Below are 25,169 nucleotides of genomic sequence, written 5' to 3'. Positions count from 1 at the left end.
CTCAGCATAGCTGGGTAGCATTCTCTCTGGGCGAAGATAAAATTGACTAGCCTTGTCCCTAGTAGTAGCTGATAAAAGTATCTGACAAAAAGGTAGTTAAAGTATTATACACTTCAGTTTAATGACAGGAAAAAGAAAAGAAAAGGAAAGAATATGAAAATTGTTACCCTAGTTAGAGAAAGAATAGGGACAGAATAGGTGAATAAAACTTCACTTGAAAAGGGAAATATCAAGCCATTTGTTAAAAAGAATAAAGCAAGTGTATAGCTTACAGTAGTATTGGTTTGTTAAAGTAGGATGAGTAAAAAGAATAGCGCTGCATCTTAATAATTGCTAAGTATATAATAAATTGGTTAAGGGGGAAGTTTTGGGTAAATTAGCACAAGACTGAATTATAATAAAATATTTGTAAAGAAATGCAATTAAAGCAACATTCTAGCTTTGATTTTATAAACAGATCAAATTATTAGTAATTGGCATACTAAATATTAGCAGAAGTAAGGCCAGCTTCTTATATTAAAATTAAATTACATTGTTTGAATAAAAATTGGAGCCTTCATAGTACTTGAACATTTTTTCTTTTAATTAAGAAATGCTGCCTTTCTAATCTTATTTACTATTTACTAACAAAGCCTAAAGAAAGATAATTTTTTTCAAAAGTAAACCAGTTCAGTTTACTGTAGCCAAATCATCTAAAATCTGGAATATAGACATCTTATAAGATTCAATTCAATTAAGCAAACATTTATTAAACACCATTAGAATGTTGAATTTTTTTCCCTTTCTTTATATCTCCAGGGTTTAGCACAGTGCCTGGAAGATACTAAGCACTTAATAAATAAATGCTTCTTACCTGACTGATTTGTCACTATATGCTAGAATTGTGCTAGGTGCTACTGAGACAAAAACAAAAATGGTTCCTGCCCTCAAGGATCTTATAAGTGTTTCTGTGGAACGCTGACCATATGGTAGAGAACTCACAGATAATTAAATATAAAATAAATGAAAAGTAAATACAAAGTAATTGAGGGGAGGGATCAGGAAAGGCCAAACAAACTTATGCTGTAGGTAGCATGTAGCAGTTGAGGTGAGCATGGAGCTCTTATTGTTGTCTTTGTTTTTTAAAGAGGACCAGTGACATCATAGAGTGATGTCTTGACTTGTGTGTGAATTGGATTTAAGTAAGGCATAGTTGCACCAAGTCATCAGACTCACTCTCTCTTCCTGAGTCACTGAAGTCCAATGGCAGGACAAAGTCAAGAAAGTGGCGAGGGCTCCTGGATGACCTTGGCGTCTTTGATGCCCGATCAAGCTCTAAGCCCTCCACAGCTCTGCTTCAGCTGCCTTCATGGCTGTTGGAACAAATTGTTCTCATTGGCCCATTCTGCCTGGGAAAGTCTTCACACGTTTGGGGTAGGCATCCCTAGAACTCATTTACAAGTTTGAAGCCTGCTGGTTACCCTCAAACTAGTTTAACCCATCTGCCAAGTTGGTTTACTGGGGTGTGGCCATTGTGCATGCTACAGCTTCTAGAAGCCACAGGTGAGAGTTGAGTGAATCAGGTGGATACCAAAGGTGGACATGCATCCCTGAAAAGGACTCAGTATACCCTCATAACAGAGCTACTAGTCCTTATGAACACCTCATCCATCCCTGTATGGAGCTAGATTTCTAGAGGCAGAAATGAGGAGGCAGACTATTCTATGCTTGGGAGACAATCTGTGCAAGGGCAAAGAAGCTAGAGATGGGGGTACTGGAAGTGCTATGGAAAGATCATAAGATAATTTGGCTAGACCTCTGAGTTATGAGGGGGAGAGATAAAAAATTGGCAAAGACAGTGGGAGCCAGGTTTTAAAGGATTTTTTGAAAAAATATTTTCTCCAGTTCATGTAAAGACAATTTTTAACATTCATTTAAAAAAATTTTGAGTTCTAAATTTTCACTCTCCCTCCCTCACCTCCCCCTCACTGAGACAGTAAGCAATTTGATATGTCATACATGTTATGAGGGATTTAAAATACCAAATAAAGGAGTTTGCATTTTATCCTAGAAGCAAAAGAGAACCAGCTAAAGTTTCTTGAGAAGAACTATGACATCCATGGTTATAACTACTTTTTATGAGTATCAGTTTGGTGACCAATTAGGATGCTGTTGTGGTCGTTCCTGTGAGAGGAGATGAAAGTGTGAGCTAGGGTGGTGGCCATGCAATTGAAGGGGACAGGTGTGAGGTGTGAAGTGGAGGTAGAACTGATAGTACTGGGGGACTAATTGGCTTTGGGATTTGATGGAAAGGGAAGAATCAAGGATGGATCCAAAGGTATGAACTTAAGTGACTGGAAGGATAGAGGTGCACTTGACAGAAAGAAGAAAGTTGGGAAGAAGTTGGGTTTTGGAGGAAAAACAGTGAGTTCTGTTTTGGATATGCAGAGTTTGAGATGCATATGGAACATCTACCCATATCTAAAAGGCAGACGAGCTCAGAAAGAGATAGGGATAGATTTGGGAGTCCGCATATCTTATTGGAACTGTTTTTTTTTTGTTTTTGTTTTTTTTTTTGTTGCTGTGTTTTCTTACTTCCTAAAACAGTATTTTAGGTAGTTTAGTTTTTGGTTAATAGTCAGTAAATACAAGTATTATACTTTGCATTTATATAATATTTTGTAATTTAAAGACTTTTTGCACATACTATGCCTTAATCACCAATCAATCTTGTGAAATAGGCTAAATGGAAACTGTTATTCCCATTTTAACAGTTTTATTGTTCTGCCAAGAGATTTTGCATATTTTCACAAGAAGAATCACTTTTAACCCTTGCAATAAACTTGTGATATGAGTAAAATGAATATCATTATCCCAACTTTACAGATGAAGAAACTGAGATAACCCTGACATGACAAAATCACACATCTAATATTATGATTTTTGTCCAGATACCAAGTATTTTGTTTCCTAATACACTGACTTTTCTAAAATATTTTCTCTTGCCTCATCTTTGTAATTTTACACTAATATAACAAGCATTAAAATACTTATTCTTCATAAATGTTTAGCACAGTGCCTGGCACACAGCAGGTACTTAATAAATGTTTATTAACTGACAATAGTAGTAGCATGATAACCAATCCTAAACTAAACAAATGATTATATCAACTTTGTTTCTGTTATCCTTTGTTCAAAGATTCTGCTAATCTTTAATATTGGGCTGTTTCTTTTTTTTTAATTATTTGGTGATACAATATTCTGAACAAGTTTAGGACATACAATATTAGATGGGATCAGCAATTAGAGGAGAAGAATAATTGGGGTAGTATAGGCTTTTGAGTACCTTTATAATAATTAAATTCTAGGATACAGCATGGAATCTATCTTTGAGAAGTATGATTTTTTTTGAGAATGGTTATTCTAAGATATATGACTAGCATGAACAAGTTTTATACTGAGCTGAGATGGTGAACTCAATTTCATTAGAGGCAGCTACTGAAGAATCAATACATAGAAGGTAGTTTGAATAATTAAAAGTCTAATTAAAGTATCACTTCCCAAAATATGGTGGGGAATAAGAATTCTAATTAATCATTTTTATCTTCTCTGACAAACTATTGCATCCCAGATAAAAAATAGAGAGAGGTAGCCTACAAAGCAACAATTAGAAATTGAAAGAAAATATTTTTGAAAATTAATCTAAATTAAATTTTGAATTATTTACAAATGTATAAGGATGTATTCCTGTGTGTCATTAATGTACTTCATCAAAAAGCTTTCAAGAATTTAACAGTTTATGATTGACTGATTGAACATCTTATCAATTTAAGCACAGTAGGATTGGAAAAATCAATCATATGTGCTCAAAGTTGTTTGATAATTGTCATGGAATATGTAATGCAGTCCCAAATGGTTCTTTTATAGTGATGTCCTCCGTATGTTATTTGTGGAGGACACAGTGCTAATAAAATTAAGCCTCAGAATTGTATAAGGTCTCCTCAGTGATATAGAGACTAATCTAAAAATCAATACAAGAAAAGCCAAATGAAGGAAGAATGCCTATGACATAGATTATGATATACAGTTGGACAGGTAGCCTGTTGTCCATAATAGTGACCAGACCAGAGGCCATGTCCTGATGATTTAAAACCACTGGTTTGATTAGTATCTCACCTGGCCCAATATTTCAGATGGGGCCCAGACATATTTCACTCTTCTATCTTCTCACAAGGTGCTGTGCTGCTGAGCACAAAACCTCCTTTGTACCCTACATTCCCAAACTATCGTTTCTAGAAACATAATCAAATAAATACTGCCAATTTCTGTCAATGCATCTGTCAATTTATTCCTTTATGGCTTCATTCACCATCTTAGTAGTTTTTCAAGTCAAAATATCTCTCCTTAGCCACCATCCCTATACAACATATGATGCACAAATGTGTACATTCTGCATACACATATGTATATGCATATGGTGTGTATATTTTTACATGTACCATATGCATATAAGTATGCATTGTACTCCCTTATTAGAATGTAAACTCCTTGAAGGGAGGGACTGTCTTCACATTTGTAATTCCAGCACTTTTAGCAGAGTGCTTATTCAATGCTTCATTCAATCAAAATTGCAGGTGACCTAAAGAGCAATGGAGAAATTTAATGTAGGCATAGGTAGGGCTACAGCTTATTGCCAATTATTATCTGCACTCAAAAATGGTATCCAGGAAAGATACCATCCAAGAAATGCATACAAAGAAGATGAGTTGGTCATATAAACCGGAACAAAAGATAACATTTTGACAACTTAATTGCTGCACTGGTACTCATGCAATATTACGGAACACAGAAGAAAGCTTCTAGCAGGTTTGGAAGATCTGGTACATGGGAATAAGAACGGGCTGTATAATTAGCAGACGTGGGTTTAAATCCCACCTCTGCTGCAATATAACTTTGTGCAAATCATTTTACCTCCTGGAGCTTCAGTTTCTTCATCTGTAAAATAAGGAAACTGGGCTAAATGACCTCTGAAATTCCTTCCAGCTCTAAACCTGTTATACTATGATCACAGGACATATGTAGGATTTATGGGATGATACAGACAAGAATTGCAAAACACTGGAAGGCTGACAACTGTACCGTTGAAAAGAAAGTACTTGCACTGATGAAATCCCTAATTCATGGAAGCACAAAAGAAGAATTTACTTCTTTTACCTCTTTTAATGGGGTTTGTAACCATTTTTGTATTATGGACCCTTTTGGTAGTCCAGTAAAGTCTATGGACCTCTTCTCAGATAAACATATTTAAATGAATAAAATAAGATACATAGGATTAGTTAATCAATAAACATTTATTAAGTGCCTCAGGCATTGTGCTGAGCACTGGGGACACAAAGAAAAACAAAAGATAGTCCAGCTGTCAAAGAGCTGACAGTCTAATGAGGAAGACAACCTACAAACAACTATATGCAAAGAAGATATACACAGGATAAACCAGAAATAATGAACAGAGCAGGCAGTAACATTAGTGTTGTTCAGTCATTTTTCAGTCACATTTGACTCTTTGTGACCCCATTCGGGGTTTTCTTGGCAAAGATACTGGAGTGGTTTGCCATTTCCTTCTCCAGCTTCCTCATCTGCAAAATGAAGGGCCTCAGAGGTCCCTTCCATCCTATACCCTCAGAAGTCATCTAGTTCAGTATGCTAGAACAAAAATGTTGCTTTTGTTGTTCAATTGTGTCTAACTCTTTGTGATCCCATTTGGGGTTTTCCTTGCAAAAATACTGGAGGGGTTTGCCATTTATTTCGCCAGTTCATTTTACAGATGAGGAAACTGAGGCAAATAGGATTAAGTGACTTGCCCAGGCTCACACAGCTAGGATGAGTCTGAGACCAGATTTGAACTCAGGTCTTTCTGACTCCAGCCCCGATGCTTTATTTATTGGCCGCGTAGCTGCTCATTAAGAAAGCCTTCCCCTTGGAACAGTGGTAACAAATTAAAATAGAAACGGGGGCCACTAATCTATACATAAGCATCCCTGTGGGCTATACATATTTTTTAAAATGTAATTTTCTCCATGTATTATTGAATTTTAAAAATATTTCCCAATTATATTTTAATCTGGTTCCAGTGGCTTTCGGGTTTGACATCTGTGCTGTAAAAGATAGGATATTAGCTGGAGCTAAAATCCATGAGGGACAGCCTGCACAAGTGCCCAGTGTTGGGAGATGGAGTATTTTGTATGGGGTACATACTAGCAAGGAGGCCAGTGCCATTGGAGAGCAAAGTGGGGTGGGGGCAATTAAGTATAAGAAGACCTAAAAGGTAGGGGAGGGAGGGGACAGATTATGAAAGGTTTTGAATTCCAAACAGGTGATTTTGATCTTGGAGGTGCTTACCTTAGTTTACTGATGGGGGGGAGTGAGATGATCAGACATGCAAGCAAGATCACTTTGGCAACTGAATGGAGGATGAACTGGAGCATGGCAACACTTGTTGGCATGGAGAACAACCATCAGGCTACGACAGTCCAAGTGTAAGAACCTGAGGGCCTATACTAGTGTGGTGAAAATGTCAGTGGAGAGAATGGGGTGTATTGAGAGATGTTAAGGTAAATAACATTAAGAAAGTAAAATTGACAGACCTTGACAAGTGATTGGATATGGGGGTAAGAGAGTGTGAGGAATAGGGGATGACCCTTACATTTTGAGTCTGGGTGACAGGAAAGATGCTCTACAGCAACAGAGAAGTTTGGAAGAGGGAAGGGCTTTGGGGAAAAGATGAGTTCACACCATGCTAAGTTCAGGCAGTTGGAGATGAGATGAGAGGATCACAAAGGAAACCAATTATATTGAAAAAAGTTATACACATATACCTACACACACATATGTATATATGCATATGTATATGTATAGATACATTTTTTTAAGTTCACAGACCCCCAGGTTAAGAACCTCTCTTCTATTAGGAGGAAGTGCTACATCAGCTACTGTGAAAAATTCCCGAGTGACTTATCTCATATTCTAATTCTAAAGGCTAAATGAGAGAGCACGATATATTATTCTGATCTATAGGATTCTGTATTTGTCTAAACAATGATACAGTTTTATTTCTATTCCTATAGATACATCAGTGTAACAAAAAAATAATGAATTCACTTCTTTTGATTCTTTTCTTTCACCCCTGTGGTGTCTCTGACAAGAAACTAGAACATCCAAATAGCAGAGAAAATCATTCCCTTAGTTAGCACAGACATACACAGGTAAATTGAAAACAAATAAACCCCTAAGATGTTTTCTCAGTTTTCATTGGTGTACTTACAGATGAATTATTTAGTGATTTAAGCTGTAAGTAAATTCTTGTTTACCTATAGCTTGGTGGCATAACTCTAAAAAGTACAAATGGAAGAATCATGGACCCTAGGAAAGTATGGGCAAAGTCAGTGAAAATTTGGGAGAAATGAGAACATTTTAATAACAATTTTTAAAACACAGAAGCAGTTATTCTTCATTCAATAAATAGAGTACAGTTATTCCAATGGAAAGGCACATGCAATATCTAACAAGGAATTCAAGGCCTTCCAAAAACTGACCACAGTCTACCTTTTCAACTTTCTTGCTACCTATTCTGCTACACAAGTTTTCTGATACACACAGACTGTTCTTCTCACTGTCCTCCAAACAGATACCTGTGCATTCTTGCTTTTGTGCCTTTCTTCCTCTTACCTAGAATTAGTTTCCCTTCCCACTCTCTGCTATTTGAATCCCATTTCCCTTTAAATTTAAGTCCAAGTCCTACCTACTTTGCAAAATTTTCTCTGACTAAACTCAGAATTTTAAAGTTCAAAAGGACCTCCATGTACTGGAAAGGGTATTTGGAGTAAGAGGAGGAAGATTAACAACCTGGATCTGCCATTTGATAGCTGTGTGACACTGGGCTAGTCAGAACCTCTCCTGCAATGAGTAGACTGCACATTTTTTCAAATTAAAGCTTGGATTTTTTTCCTTTTAGGAAAATAAAATTTTACCTAAGGTAAAGTTTAGTAAAAAATTAAACAATAATAGTGTTCTAATAATATAGCAGTAATAATAAAACAATAAAAGGACATTTCATTTCTTCCTACTTCCCTAATAATTCTGTAAAAAGGGAAGACATATAAACAATGGTCAATCATTATTTATGCTAATGGGGAAAAATGATATTTAGACAACTGAAATACACAGATAACCCAAAATCCTCATTAACTTTCATAAGTTCATATTTTTAAAAAATAGACTAACTGGTGTTTTTAACTTTCTTGTGGAGAAACAAAGGGAGTGCAATGATTGGCTTTTAATTAATAACCTATTAGGCTTCATCTTATGAAAGAAAAATAGGGCACTGAAAAATCACAGATAATGTGGTTAGCCCCTGAATAATCAAGAGAAAAGAAGACTTTATCTTTATGCAAATTCTACCATCAATCCTCTCCTAAGGACAAGAAATCATTGAACCAGCAGAAAAAAGGAGGAAGAGAAACCAGGGGAAAAAAAGCAGGGGTATAAATTGGTTAATTCACTGAGATATTTTAGTATTGAAAAATAAAATTTTTAAGAGTCGAAATGACTAGTTGTTTAAGTACTGTTTAATGATAGATTGTACTAAATATTTAAATAGATTTTCTTTACTCAGAGTAACTCTCTATTTAAATGAAGAATGTTTTATTTTCTTGAAACTGAATCTTCAAACTAGTCTTAAAATTGGAGTTAATATTTTGATATTTAATACTATGGCTAAGAAACCATACCATTTGAAAAGTGTTGATACTTTACTTTACAAGTAATTCCTATCTATGAATTACTTGTATAAATACTTGGATTTGGATTTAATTTCAAAGTTTGATATTCAATTTTTCAAACGGGATTCCAATCCTTCCCTGCCTGTATGGAAAGGCGGATTTGTATTCCAATTTGTATCCAAAATTTAAAATCCAGTTAAATATTAATATTTCCTTACTTTCCACTTAATACTGCCACACCAACTGTGCTCCTGGGAGTGGACATACTAGCGACAAAATTCCACTGACGAGCCTGAGGGTCCCATCTCTCCACTGTATTTAGGTAGCTCCAGCCATCATGCCCACCTACAGCATACATAGGACCTTCCAATACAGCCACACCTGCAAAGAGGAAAAAAAATGATTTAAAAAGTCTTCTGGAGCTCAGAATACTCACTTAAATCTAAACTCTTAAGTGCAACGACACTGTAAAATTCTTATTAAGAATTCATGTTAACACGGTTATCTAGTGATCAACTATGATTCCTGCATGGAAGCAGAAGCAGTAGAGGCGGCATTGGTAGTTAGGGTATTAACAACAACAACAACAAAAAATCTGGGGATGGCAAATGGTGCTATGCGTGTGATAACTGTTTCATTCCATTTTTAAAATAACGTTTCACTGATTTTTTTTAATATGCCTATCACTTTCCGCCCTGCCCAAGTACTGATTCCACTCTCCCCCAGCCCACCGCAGTCACAAAAAAGGAGGGTGAATCAAAACAAATCAACACATTGGTCTGAAAATAGATGCCTCAGTCTACCCCTCCGGTTTATCCCCCCGCCCCCGCTGCTAAAAGGGAGAAAAAACTTTGTTTCTTCTTCAAGGAAAGGAAATCAGGAATAAATTCACCTAGTACAATTCAGATAGCATCTCTAGGCTGGATCTCTCTACAGCTTTCACTAACTGCTTACCGTATTTTTGATAGAAGATGTGTATTAGGCCTTGAACAGCATGAACCATAAACCCAGACCAACACAGATAACTTGTAAACATCTTCACTGACCACAAAGAGAAGAGAAAGACTCTGACTTGTATACAAACACCACAGGCACTGTAGCCATACTGCATTTCTAACCTCAACTGGCTTCTCCCCTGTACTCACTCATACCATTCCTTTCATCACACTCTTGCCATACTGACCAAACACAAGCCAGTTTGATTGAGTAGACAATAGCCCCTTTCCCATTGTTAAAGTGTCTGTAACCCAGAAGCTTCTTGGCTCCGGTCTCTAGCAGATTCACTCGTGATCTCGGCAGATAGGAAGACAGCAGCACAGACATGAAAAGGGGTTAATTTACTTTATTCTTCTCAATTACTCTTCTGCAGGGGCCGGTGAGAATGATAGGAGGAGCTCCAGCTCCTACAGCATCCCCTCAGCCAGGTTGGTGGCAGTTCAAAGCACTCACAGCTTTTCAGCTAGCACATTCTACAAATCCTCAAATCTGCACTCACTGACCAGCGCTCACTGGATTTATAGAGGAGCACACAAAGAAGGCATTTTGCCAGCAGTAGGCTCACAAGTGTACGTTAACTTCAGCAATATCGTGGTGACTTAGCATAGAGCAGGCGCAGTATGCTGTTTACAAGTTATCTCAAATATTTACATTATCTTAGTGACATAATGATAGGCAAGTGCAGTGAGATTGTTTATAGCCATGGATCCTGGGAACTAGTATCTTAAATAAGAAAACAGATCTGCCTTTACGTATACGGTGCCCTAAACACCCTGCCAAAAGTGCCACTGCAAAGAACTTTCTTCTGCTTCTGTACTTTAGCCTGATAAAAAAAAAAGTAAAAACTGTGGATTTTGGAAGTCCCAAAAGGCTTTGAGTACAGATCTGGTAATGGGCTATATACCTATCATTTAAGGACCACTTAACTAAATTCTGCAAGGCTCATTATGGTCATAAGAGAATTTCTGACTTAACTGCTCATCAAAGTTAACTAGAGCCTGCAAAATCAAGCTTATCAGCTACAGGTCTGATGTTGTTAACTGGCTAGTTTCCTATTTTACCTGATATAAATCTTCTTCTGCTATCTGTTCTTTGGTCTGTAAATCATTATTTTCCCTTACTTACTCTTTGTAATTCAATTGTATCCATTCTGCTTATGCAACCAAAACCTGTATGCTGTTGAAGCTGATGTTCTTGGCTCCCTGATTTTTATATACAGTGATGCCTATGCTCTGAGGGTAATAAACCAGGTTTTCCCTCTCTCTGTGTTGTTGACTTTTATGATTGGCAGCACCTATCAACAGGTCCTCAGATACTTTTTATCACAATTATCAAATGACTGACCAACAGATTCTTGAATTTGAACTCATCAAACCATCTACTAAGTTGTGCAAGACGTTTACTCACATTGACTCTTTAGGTATGATAATGAAGCAAATTTTTCTAAAACAGGTTGATTGGTTATACTTACCAAGTCCATGACGGTGTGTGGACATAGGTGGCATCACACTCCAAGTTTTTGTTTTGGGATTATAACACTCTACAGTATTCAAGGTCTTTAGTCCATCTCTACCACCAACAACATATAGCTTGTCATCCAATACTGCCACACCAAACTGTAGTCTCCGCCCATTCATATTAGCTACTGGAGTCCACATGTTTGTACGTAGATCATATTTTTCAATGCTTGTTGCTCCTTAATAGTAACATATATCAAAATTACATTTAATTATATTTCATCATAATTGATGCTTTTAATTGAGCTATTCATATATAGAAATAATATTTATTTAGCATTAATTGGACATATTTAAGATATTTTACTTAAATATTTAAGATCTTTGAGGACACTTTAATATTTACATGTGTATTCATTTATAATATATAAAATATCATATATATTATAAAAATAGAAAATTATTTATGACAGTATTAGAAAATGAACAAAAAACTCCAGTTCCTAGCAGATGACACATGAAAAGATTTGGGTCATCCAAAATGAATTCACTGAAATTCTTTCCTTCAATCTAAAACTCTAGTGTGATGGTAATAGACCACAGATCTCTTAACATTCAGAGGGGTTGTGTGACTTTTTAAAGGCATCTCCTTAGTAATGTAAATTCCTGACATTTCTCTACTCTAAGGAATTTTTGTTTTGTTTTTGGTCAGGTGCAGATAAACTATGACTACTATAACCTACCACATAATGACTGATTTGTGGCTGCTACAGTATGGCCTTTCTTCAAAAAGAACATATCTGCTATTTAGGACTTTTGTAAATATAATTATCATCTTCTTAGAATATAAATAGATAGTTATTACTAGAGGATGCATAAATGCACACATACTTCTATATAGCTTTATTAATAATCAAGATACTCTTTCATCTAATATTAGAATCTTTGGGTATCAGAAGTTTATGATATCTCTGGCCTTCCTTCTCTACGCCTTTCCACCCAAACAACCTAGGCTAGCATTTTAGGTCCAAAACAAAGTTGCAAGGACTTCTATCAAAGAGACTTTGTCCTTAAACTAGAGATAACGGCCAAAAGCCATTTTCCTGGTAATGGCCAAGCAATTTAAAGAAAGAGGTCACTGGGAATAGTATCTTCATGCCATCCTTTATTATCCTGCACACCTAAGTAGTTTTAATTGCTTCTCACCATTTCTTGCTTTGTATCCCTAAACCAGCCATAAAAGTCTTCCTTGTTTTCAAAATTATGACTTCATATTTAAGTGAACCTTTGGCCAGAAAGACCCCTCTATGATCACAGAACATACCTTGGCATCACCCTGTTAATGAACCTTCAGAGCAGCACATGCTCCTCATTCTATTTAACCAATTACAATGATTGAATATCCCAAAGTCTAGCTTCTCCACAAATTATACCTCCTAGAGAAGATACTGCATTTCCTGAACAAAAATGGAAAGCTGGGAAGAAATCTTTGAAGTTGTTCTTCCCCTACTCTCCCTGCCTGCCAGGGCAGGCCCCCCCACAAAGTGCTTCATTTTACCCTGTTGCAATTAGTCCTTCTGAGGTCTCAATCAGCTCTAAAGAATATCGTTCTGTAAATCTTATCTGGATGCCTAAGTTTTTGCTTTCTTTCCCCCTACTCAATATGGACAACGATTTGTTCATTTAGAGAAGTATTTGCTGCCAAATATAGGAATTAAATGGGTAGGAGAAATCAATCAGTGCTTCTGTTCACGTGCACCTTACAATCCCAGAGAAATAGCATTACTTCAAAATTCCAGAGTGAGGTAACATCTACTTTCAAAAGCATATTGGGACCTGAACCAACTCCAGGATGAAGGTAAGTTGCTTTATCTAGAAGGGACCCTTCCAGGATTCCTGGGAAAGTTAAAAAAATTGTGGCAGGTGAAATGCACTGTCCAAAGTTCCCTTCCTTCTCACTTTCCTTACTGCTAACTCTAAAACTCAACTGGAGGGTCCACAGACATTTGGATAATACCTAAGGCATGATATATCTGTGCTGGTGTCAGTTATATTTTAGCAGCTTAACAGCTGAAAGGACAAATCATTGTGGAGAGGAAGCCCACTTTTATCATCACCACCAGTAACAACTACTGACCAATCTACAGGCAACTGGGCATGGGAGCCCTGAGAGGGGCAGTACCCCCTAAATCTGCCTTTTTTTAGCCCACCCTCAAGGCCATCATCTGGGAAGGCAACTCCTGTGACGAAGAGGTAGCCATCTCCAACAACTGCCAATTAGCTGCCACATACAGGGTAGGCAAGCTGGCCTATGTGAAGCAGCCAGGCACCCTGAGACAGAAATAGGAGGCAGTATGTGCCAAGTAAGTCAAACTGTCACCACTTTGTCTCTAATTGGGACAGCCCAGGATCCTGAACCCCAAAGCCTTGGGAAACAGTAATGCTTCCAGCCCAGTGCTCTCGGACATGATCATCTTGGGAAGCAAACCCTGTAGGGATGCAGCCTGACATTTGCTCTTACAGATGACATAGCTATAGTTACTGGAAATCCAGAAAAGAAAGTTATCATCAAGGTCCTTGGCACTGTCAAATGATTCAACATCAGAAACAGATATAATTTTATCAGTGGAAATAACATTAAAGAAGAGGCATTAGCATCTTCCTGCTTTGCTGTACCCCATGGACCACAATCTTGCCCCAACATACCTTTCACCTGTATTCCTTAACACAAACCTGCTCTAGCCAAAATGGCCAGTGCTCATAGTCACTGAACACCATTGTTCCTACTTACGTTCCTTCTCTTGCCCAGAATGCCTCCTGACTCTCTTCTGTACTTCAAATCCTACCTTTTCCTGCAGAGCTCAGCCTAAATCTCATATCCTCAATGAAGCCTTTCCGAGCAGTTCAGAGGATTGTTATTTTACTTTCCAATGACGACATGGAAAGAGCTTTGAATTGTGAAGGTACACTGGTCCGAGCTCTGCCACTGTGTGTACTGACAAATATTTATAACTTAATCTCTTCCAGCTATGTCATTGTATCACTCATTCAAATATTTATTGAACACATATTATATGCTATGTGCTATATTTTGTGGTAGATAGAAAGATTTATGAGAAAGGGTTCCTTTCCTCAAAGAGCTTATAGTTTAATTGTGGACAAAAATAAACATTAAGTAGTAATGCAAAACAATGATTCAAGAGATGTCACAAGACAGTGTATGATTAAAAGCTAAAAGAGGGATAAGACAGTGTTGTGAGTTCACAGGAAGAAGAAATTATTGTGTTCTGAAGCAACCAGGCTCAAGGCTTCCTGAAGGTGGTGAGACTATTTCAATCCAATCCAATCCATCATAACAAACATTCATTAAGCACTTACTGGTGCTGGAAGAGATACAAAAATAAATAAGATCCTGCTCTAATGGAACTAACAACCTAACAAGAAGTCATGACACAAATAATTTCAAATGCAAAAGAAATCCTGATCTATTCTGGTCTGTAATAATCATAATTAAGTGAAAAATAGTAATAACAAAGCACTCAGACTTGGTCACTTAAAGGATGAGTAACATTTGGGTTAATGGAAAGGAGATGCAAGACACTGAGGAAAGTAAGATAGTTTTTAATCAGCTAATCAACTAACACTGGCCTTACTCTCTGCATAAGGTAGTTCAAGAAAAAGAACAGATCAATTTGACTGGAGTGGGTGCAATGGATAAAGTACTGGTCCTGGAGTCAGAAGGACCTGAGTTCAAATTCAGCCTCAGACAGTTAGTAGCTGTGTGACCCTGGAGAAGTCACTAAACCCCAACTGCCTCCCAAAAAAAGTATATGTGGGTCATATTATATAGCTCTGAAAGTCAAGCTAAAAATTTCAGGTAAGAAGGACCAATTCAAATTTTTGAGCAGGGTGAGTGATATACTGAAAGCAGTGTTATTATCTATTTATGTATGTGTGTATATATGTGTGTGTGTGTGTGTGTATACATATATATATATGTATATATATGAGTGTGTTTCTGTGTGTATATGTATGAATCATACTTGGAGACTTGGTCAAGCTTTAGCAGTTAACAGTACATAGGTACTGTTTTCTTCCATACATAACCATTGCTTCCTACTATTGGTCTTTGAAAAGCCTCTACGTGTGACCAGATACATGTCTCACTCTAAGTAGGAAAGTTCTAGCCCCTTTCTGGTTCTGTGTAGTCCTTTCTCAATTAAAGCCCTAGTAGCCACAAAGTCAAGTGAAATTTTTGCTAGTCATTTGGAGAGGTCAAAGCATTTCAGTAGTAATTCTTAGGAGCAACAGCAACTGGGCCATGTTCAGAGGGAAAAGGTGGGAGCCATCTGCTAGAACCTGTAGTCACAACCCTTGAACACTCAGCAGCCCTAAACATGGACTCTGAAGGCAGGTCTGTAATAATCTGCCAAGAGTCTCATTAGTAATAGTGATAGTAGCTGTGGCTGAAGCATCAGTGTAGTTTTACTGAATATTCTTAACTGCTGAACAAGAAACTTTCAGCATTCACACTAAATAAAATAAAACATCTGAGTTTATTCCAACTAGGAAATAATCATGTTTTCCTAATATGCCCAAATCTACTTGGCACATATGTCTGTGAGGAAAGGGAAGGAGAAAAGTAAAAGCTGGAACACATAGTAATTTTCTAGATCACCAAAAATCACTGCCCCTTGTTAAAGTGTTTCAGGTTCCTTACTTTCCTTGGTAATATCATAGTTAATAACTGATCTTACAGCTGTATCCTCAGCTCTGCCCTACTTGATATTATATTAAAAAGCACATCTGACAATTGAAACCTTTCTCTTGATTCAACACTGTGAACCTGAAGGAGGGAGTAAAATCTTTGTTCCTTAATGGTTGTCTAATTCCCTTTCTTCCAAACTAACATCATGCAGGCAAAGCTTTTAATATGAACAGGGACTGCCTCCAAGGAGGTGTGCTGAGGGAACACAAGAATGGAAGATGACTTAATTTGATAGGACTGCTGGGATTCTGGAGTTGTGACTTTGACCCTTCTTGTCACTCTCTTGCCCAAAAAAGGAATGAGAGTTTTCTTTTTCTCTCCTCTCACTTCTGTCTGTGGACAAGATGGGCACATTCATGGCTTTCTCACTTTCAAGCAGCCACGATGAAGTAGTGGTCTGACTTTGCAGTCTAGTCTCTCGTTTCTCTACCTCTATCCCAGAAGCTGAGAAGTCAATGTGCATTTGAGTTCCACTGGTTCTTAGTATAGATAATGAGAGAGAATAATAGTTAGGATGTCTCATTTTATTCTCACAACAAACCTCAGAGGTGGGTGCTATCATTACCTTCATTTTACAAATAAGAATGTCTGAGGCTGCATCTGAACTTGGGTCTTACTGACTCCTGGTCTAGTGTTCTATCCACTGACTCCTGCCCATGCCCCCAGAATCAATTGTAATCCTCTTTATAGAAATAACTGCATGCTTATATATTTCTAAGATTGCATATCTGTTATACAGAAGTCATTACTGATAGATTTGCATGTTATTGATTCCCCGGTCCATATTCTTGGTAGTTCAATTTATACTATACTGGTATGTTTCTCTAATACATATCTTTCCCTCTGGAGCAAGACTGTAAAATTCTTTTGGGGGTTCAGTTTTGTAGGTATATTAAGCGTAAGGCTAAAAGAACTCACAGTAGTACTGGCAATAAATATGGAGGTATGGAAGACTCACTTCTTCATAATATTTGGGATAGTATTTCCTCTCTTTGCTCAGTTCCCTTAACACCTTTGTATTTTATATTTTGATCTTTGGAGAGCCTACACTGAACATTTTCCCATTCAGATTTCCACCTTTCTTTATTGGTTAGGTATTATTATGTAACTAGTTGGCGGAGGGAAGGAGGCTTAGATTTATTGATAAAGCAATTATCAATCATATACTAATATGGAATAAGCATTTGTTTTCTTTGTTCTATAAAATAAAGGTGCCTTCTTCATAATACCTTTAGTTGAATCCATTCCTCCAACTGCAAATAATGTGCCAACAGTTGACTTTCTAGGTTTTGTGCGAGGACTTTGTAACATGGGTCGTCTCTCTGGCAACAAATGGTATTTCATTGCTTCCATAATAAGCTTCTGACATTCAATGTCATCCCGAAAGAGTGCATTATTTTCCATGTCAGCAAGGAACTAAAAAACAGTATGCCAAATGATAAGCAAATAAAAATAAAAGAAATATGTAACTGACAAAAAATGTTATGCCCTATTTCAAAATGTACAAGGTCAAACAAGCATTTTGTAAAATGAAAAGAGGCTCAAATATGCAACATTTGCAAAATTCACAATTTAAATCTTTTCAGAAAAGTGATAATTGGGGAAGATGTTACAATGGAAATCTGAGTACAATGTATTTAAATCATTTCTATCAAATATTCTTCCCTTAATACTTTTTCTCCCCATCAAAAAAAAGAGAGGAGGAGAACATTCAGCTTTACTATTCAAAAGTTGCAAGGAAAAACCTCTGAACTTTCTCAGTAAGTGCTAACCTACTGTATTTCACCACATAATTGTCGTAGACTTTATGCCAATTTTTTGCAAAAAAAGGGCGTGTGATCGTTATGTGAAGCTTTTTAAAAAAGTGTACTGGTATTACTTAAAAATCATTTATTACTAAACTGTCTTTGGCGCAAGATTAGGATGCACAGAATACTTGTGAATGTACACTAAAACTGAATACTGACAATGCGCCTACATTGAGAATTCTAGGCTCATGGCTCACCATGTGCGAGAGATAAATGTATATCCATATGCCACTGGTGAATAGATTGCTGCTCTGTTTACCTTTTAAGTGGTGAGATGAACAGAATTATACCATGCAAAGATTACGTGATGAAAGGGTCTAAATCAATTTTTGGACTGAAAAAAAAAACAGGGTACAACAATTAGATTACGTGGTGAAATATGGTAAAATGGCACCTGTTGAAGGGTAGAAAACTCCAAATGTCAAATATTCTAAGAAATAAAAAAACTCCTATATACATACTTAAATGAACCCTTAATTTTAAAGGTTTTATTTGAATTGGATAAGATGGCTACTGAAGTCCCTTTTAACTCATACTCTGTGATTATATGATACTAGCTATAGTTCAATGAAATTCAATAAAATACCAAGAATGGAGCTCATAGGGTCTGGTAGGTAATGGTCTAAAGGAATTTAGGGAATGTGTTCCAAGATATGCTCCTACAATGAAGATTCTAAAGGTAAGTGCTAATTCAATTCAATTCCAACAAAAGAGAAAAGTTCCATGGAAGTCAAGGGAGTACAGAGAATATCCAGGAAGAAGAGCTGATCAACACTATTAAAATCTACAAGAATGGGTATAAGGCAGAGCTCAGCTCCAGGCAGGTTCACACTGGATTTGGCCAGACCAAGAGAAGACAGTGGAGACGTAGATAAGAGGTCTATCTTTATTCTCGTAGTGGCAGGTCAAGACAAGGAATGGGAGCATCCACACCTACTGACCAGTGCTTTTATATATATAGAAACACCAAAGAAGGCAGCATGCTAACAATAAGTTCCTAAGTTTACATTGTCTTTGGTTACATAATGATGTGTCAGGACGGCACAAGCACAGTGTTAGTGTTTATGGGCCATGGATCCTAGCTACCTGTATCAAACTGGATCCAATGCACAACAATGGTCAAGGTGGATAAGGACTGAGTAAAGTCCATTGGACTTGTCAGTTAAGAATTCATCTGTAACTCTGGAGAATTTTATTTTGGTTGTGTGGTGGGTTCAGAAGCTAAACTGAAAGGGTTTCAGAAGTTAGTTGTAAGGAAATGTAGACTATTTTTTTTCTAAGAAATTGGCAGTGAAAGAGAAAACACAAGATAAGATGATAGCTCAAGGGCACAGCATCTCACTTTAGCAGTTTTTTTTTAAGATGAAGATGAACAATTGTGTAGGTGTGAAAATTACTTTAAAAAAGAAATGATTATTATATGGTTCCATTTTATGATAGCAGTAGTTATACTGACTCAGAATTTCTGACCAGATGAAGTCAGACCAGGTAAAATCAGATTGAGTTTTAATTAGTTTTGTCAGCTGAGTGTGGGATTTTGTGCCCTACATATGGGTTTCATAGCTCTCTTTTGTTCTTAATTCTGTGGTTTTTAAGAATGGATATTACTCTGAGGAAACAGGCAATACTTGAAGCTATTAAAAAGTGCACTTTAATGACTATTAGGGATAGTGCAGTGGCTGTTGGGGTAAGATGAGGTACCTCTTCTCCTTGCTAAGGGCAATTGTTCTATGTGTGTACTTAATCTCGTCCTCTCCTGTCTTTTTCTATAGACTGCAACCTCAAACATCTCCTCTTTCTCCAGTTCTTAGCTGTGTGTGTGTGTGTGTGTGTGTGTGTGTGTGTTACAGACTCCTTTGACAGCTTAGTGATGCCTATGGACTCCTTATCAAAACAATGTTTTTTTTTTAATTAACAAGTGAAGGAAACGCTAAATTTTAGTCAGAAGTTAGCAAAAATTAAGATGTCATTTTTTTCTCAATCTGTAATTCTCAAATCTACCTGTTCTGACCCAACCTATCTGCTGACCTGTAATCTCACACCTCCAATTGCCTGTTAGACATCTCAAACTGATGTCCAGCAGATATCTTAAACAGAACATGTCTAAAACCAAACTCATTATCTTTCCTCCTTAACCCTTTCCCCCGCCTACTTTCCCTATTACTTTTTTTTTTTAATTTTTAGGCAATTGGGGTTAAGTGACTTGCCCAGGGTCACACAGCAAGTAAGTGTTTGATCTGTGGCGGGATTTGAACTCAGGTCCTCCTGACGTCAGGGCCCGTGCTCTATCCACTGCGCCACCTAGCTGCCCCTCCCAAGGGCAACACCATCCTCCTAGTCTCTTAGACCCACAACCTAGGAGTCATCCTGGACTTCTCACTATTTCTCACTCCTCATATCCAAGCGGTTGCTAAGGCCTGTTGATTTCACCTTTGCAAGATCTCTTGAATATGCTCCCTTCTCTTGGATACTGCCACCACTCTGGTGCAGGCCCTCATCACCTCTTGCCTAGATTATTACAATAGCATGCTTGTGGGTCTGCCTGCCTCAAGTCTCTCCCTGCTCCAATACGTCCTCTAGCTACCAAACTAATTTTCCTGAAGCACAGGTTCTACCATGTCACTCTCCTATGCAATAAACTCCAGTGGCTTCCAATCACCTTCAGGATCAAATACAGCATTCACTGTTTGGCATTCAAAGCCCTTTCTAACCTATCCTCCTTCCACCCTTCCAATCTTCTCATGCCTTCCTCCCTACTACTCTTTGATGCAGTGACAATGGCAAACAGGACACTCCATCTCTTGATTTCATTACGCTTCCTGCAAAGATACTCAACAATTATGCAGCTCACAGCAGTAAGGGATGGGGATGGGGATTGTAATCTCATTGCTGTGAAGAACTCTGAGATAATAAAACTCCTTCTTCCATAGCAACCCTCTTGCAACTTACAGTCTTTCGAAAGTTGCTTAAAGCATTGATAGGTTAAGTGGATCGCCAAGGCTCACACAGCCAAGATGTCTGAGGTAGACTTGAACCTTGTCTTCCTGGCTCCTCAGCTAGCCTTACATCCATTATGCCACACTGCCCCTAGTGATCATATTTAGTCATAATTCGATAATACAGAAGGTCTATGCGAGTCTCCCAAAAGTAAGTGAAAGAAACGGCACAGTTTAGAAAATGAGTACAGTATGCCAAAGGCTAATTGCCAGATTGAAAGTTAAATCCCAGTACCTTCATGATATTTTATATTCCTATGAAAGATTGTTATGACCCATTAAAATATGAATTAAATTAAATGTGATTAATGTCCATGTTCATCACATTAGGTTTGGTAAATGTAATTAATGTGGCTCACTTTAAACAAAAAATAAAATGGGAAAAATAGTAAGAGAAAATTGCTATAAGTCATAACAATGGTTACAATTTGAGATAAACTATGGGGGCCTGAGTCAATTCTCCTGAAATCAACTTTCCTAAGGCCAGTTGGAGAAACACTGAGAGAAATTTGCCAATACACACCAAAATACACCAAATACACCAAAATATAAACTTTCTAGCCTGTAGGCAATGCCTCTAAAATTTGTTTATATAAAAAAATTCATAAATCAAATTTAAAAATCAGGAATTAAACAGAAAAGACAGAAACCAATGTTTCATGTTATAATGCTTCAGATAGCAAGACACACTTAAAAGACACACTTTTGCCCATATTCAAATACTAATTGAATCAGTCCTTTTCTGTAACTTTATGGATTATAAAAGAATGGCAAATCATAAAAACAAAAACATCTTGAAAGCAGAAGCCAAATATTTGTTTATTCCCACCTTCTAGTAAAACTAAAGACACAGTCCTATTATGTGCACATCTCTCTAATTTTTATCCCATATGTGCCTGTATATGATATCTAATGTAGACAGTCAGAATGTTCCACTAGTACCCAGGTAATGTCAAGAGAAATCGAGGAAGAAAAAACAAACAAAAAACCCTAACAAACAAACAAATTGAGGAAGATCTCCAGCATGTTGGGTGGATTCCCTGTGGTGAACTTATTGAAAGATATGGATAAGAGTCACACAGGTTGGGCAGGCATGGAATGCATTATTTTCTGTTTTGTTAGAAGGAACTTCTAAATCAATGAAATCAAAGATCTATTTGAGTATTGAGTTAAATGAGTTAAAGATGGATAAATGTCTAAAAAATATGTAGTCATGGTGACTAAAATGCAACATATCCCAAACTGGGCTCATTACTCTTCTCTTGAAATATGCACTTTTTCCTGACTTCACTATTTTTTTCCATTGGTATCACCATTCATCCAGTTCTGATTTATGAAAACTTGGTATTGTTTTTGAATTCTTCCTTCTCCTTCACCTTTTATATTTATGTTGTTACCAGATTCTGTGGATTTCAAATCTGGAATATTTTTCTCATTTCTATTTCTACTGCCACTGTACCAGAACAGGTTTTTTTTTTTTTTTTTTTTACCATCCCTCTTTCCAATCCCCTTTACCTCTCTTAAAAGGTCCCCCTAGAGCAAGGATTCTTATCTTTTTGTGTAATGGGTCCTTTTTGGCAGTCTGGAGAAGTCTATGGATTCATTCTTAGAATAAGTTTTTTAAATGTATAAAATAAAATACATAGGATCACAAAGGGAAAAACGTGTTGAAATGCAATTATTAAAATATTTTTTAAAATCACAGGCCTTAAGAATCATTTCTCATAAGAACCATGGATTTAGTGATGGAATAGACCTTACAGAGCATACATACCTCATTTTACAGATAAGGAAAGCAGGGCTCAGAAAGGTTAAATGACTTGCCCAAAATCATGCAGGTAGCAAGTGGCAGAGGTAGGATTAGACCCCAGGCTGTCTGACTCCAGAGCCAATACTTTTTTTTTCCCCAATCCACCCTCCATCTCTGCTGCCTTTCTAAAATCACCAAGTCACTTAGAACAAACCTAGATTTATCTAAGTAGTTTATGGAGCTATGGAACTCTAGCTAAAGACATGTGGCATGGGCTTGAAGTGGCTATGGAATATCCAGATGCCCTGCCCTGGATGCCTTAAGTTACATTTCATATTTCCCATCCCCATGATTCTTGACAGTATCACTCCTCCTCTGCTCTTCTCCTACCAACTTATTGATACTCATATCAGAATCCAGTTAGGATGTTAAGATTTTATTTTCAATCCTATAGGAAACATAAAAAATTAATCCCTTCTAAGTAGCAGGAATAGCACACAGAAATAGTCTCTTTGTTCCTTGTCCTCAGATTTGTTCATAAAGAAACTCAAGAAATAAGTGACTTAAAGATATAGAATTGTGAATTCATAGTCAGGATAGACTAAAAGAACAAGCTCTTACCATACAGATTCTTCCCAAAATGCATCACTGCTACTAGTCTCTATTAAGCAAAAATATAATTAAGTTTCCCCACAAATAGTAGGAACAGTAAATAACAACCTTTTACATAATGCAAATTATTAAACATTGCTAACACTTCATAAAAAGCTCAAAAAATGTAATCTGGAGGTTACAAGCATTGATCTTATTGAGCTTCTAGAAAAGTTTAGGGTTACTAAAATGTCAGCTTAATTAATTTGAGGCAATAATTTTTTTGCCTCATAATCTGAAGTAGGAAAAATGTAGTGTTCCATAAGTCTTAGTATATTTCTAAGCTGTTAAAGCTACTAAAACTTAGGGGATACCTTGTAAATGAATAAGTATAAAAATGTAATTCCTATGCACAGGCATAAATCTGCTCAGAGTACCCAATAATTCTTATTGTGGGAATTGGTTTGAAACAGTTAAGTAACATAACTAAAAGTCTAATTTTACAAAAGCTAGGCACCTGTATCTTCTGGATTTGCTTTTGACCAAAAACATTGTTTTCTTAATTCTACCATCCATTCACCACATTCAATTAACATTGAGTTGTATATAAATAAATATCTCACCTGTTAGGACAGGCAATTAAATCAGTATAGACTTGTAGATACTAATATAATTAACAGAACAGGTGCTTAATGTACGATAAAGTTATAAAACATTTTTAATGCTTACCTGTGGAGCAAGAAGAGGTAGCCTAATGTAAGCCAAAAGTTTGCTTAGATCTTTTCGTCTCTGTTCTAAATCATGACGGACCCATGTAAGTAGTGCATTTAGTATTGTCTCTTCATTAGGTATATTCATATCATCACTTGCCAGAAGCTTTGCAATTTCACTAGCTGGTAATAATACAAATTCTTGGTTTCGAATGACTTCCATGAAATGCTCCTGAAGAAAAAAATTAATCATACAGACTTCTAAAAATATTCTTCCTGATACTGCAGCTTATTTAATAGAAACCTGAAGTTTCTGAAAACCATTTGACAGAAACACCAAAGTACGATTTATCCTTTAAGCCTTTCATAAAGTAAATTATTGTATACAAGGAAATAGAATTAAAATAAAACTTAATCAAATTTTATTGCTTTACAGGTAAGATTAAACATAGACTAGTTTGCATATATTTTGTAATTGGATAGCAGCATTTAGGCACCACTCTCCCTCAGGAAGGGGATGACCCAATAGAACTTGTAGAAAAAGATATGAACACTTTGCATTTACTTCCCTTCCTTAGAAGCTGGAATGTTTTTGAGAAGTCTTTTAAATTTGGGCCTTTCCAAGGTATACCCAGTATAAACCCTTATTTTTAGAACCCTAGAACCAAACTTTGGATGTGTTAATAGAATTTAGAGCAGTTTAGAACAAACTTGAAAGCAAGTTTGTCCTAGGGATTTGTAAGTGTTATAATTTACATATGGAACTCATTGGATCTGTCTGATGTTCAGCCCTTAGCATAGTGGCTGGAACACAGTAGGCATTTAAGAAATGTTTATTGACCTCAGTAAGGCTGACCCAAAGGATGGCTCTGGAATGGGGATCTGGATTCCCAAGTGTTTGGGAGAGAAGATAACAAAAGGTCTGACCTCAGATTAGAACCAAGTGACTAGGGTTGTTGTATACCTCATAATAAGATATAAATGCCCTTAAGTCTGAAGAGTAGCCTTCCCTGAACTATTTAATAAATCATCTCTGAGAAGAATAAAATTATATTTTCACTCTGCAAGGGTACTAATATTAATACACCAACTAATATGTAATTACTACGATCCTTTCTTTTTGTTAAAAAAAAAAAAACCCAACAATTTAAACTCTACTTTTCTTCTAATTCCCCTATAGTCAGTTCATTACCCTGTCTCAACCCATAGTTTTACCAAAAAGATCAGTTATTTGCACATATTACTGTAGATACTTAATAAATGTTTGTTGAATTGAAAATGTCAGCCTATTCAGATGGCAGTTACGAATAAAGAATGTAAATAATATGCCATCTGAA

The 25,169-nt window shown here is 36.7% G+C and overlaps 1 protein-coding gene across 6 annotated transcripts in view; it reads right to left on the bottom strand.

Moving 5' to 3' along the window:
• Positions 1 to 25,169, bottom strand: part of KLHL5 (kelch like family member 5) — a 127,340-nt gene that overhangs the window by 25,090 nt on the left and 77,081 nt on the right. For all 6 annotated transcript variants that reach the window (XM_027836160.1, XM_027836162.1, XM_027836161.1 and 3 more), the window contains 4 exons: positions 23,852 to 24,064; positions 17,207 to 17,393; positions 11,224 to 11,448; positions 8,975 to 9,137 (listed from right to left, as the gene is read on the bottom strand). In XM_027836160.1, the coding sequence (XP_027691961.1) occupies positions 8,975 to 9,137; positions 11,224 to 11,448; positions 17,207 to 17,393; positions 23,852 to 24,064 (788 nt within the window). The remainder of the gene's footprint in view (positions 1 to 8,974; positions 9,138 to 11,223; positions 11,449 to 17,206; positions 17,394 to 23,851; positions 24,065 to 25,169) is intronic.

The sequence above is a fragment of the Vombatus ursinus genome, unplaced genomic scaffold (assembly GCF_900497805.2).
Source record: "Vombatus ursinus unplaced genomic scaffold, bare-nosed wombat genome assembly UNPS02014818.1, whole genome shotgun sequence".
NCBI classification, from domain to species: Eukaryota; Metazoa; Chordata; class Mammalia; order Diprotodontia; family Vombatidae; genus Vombatus; species Vombatus ursinus.
This window is presented reverse-complemented; position numbering and strand designations above follow the sequence as displayed.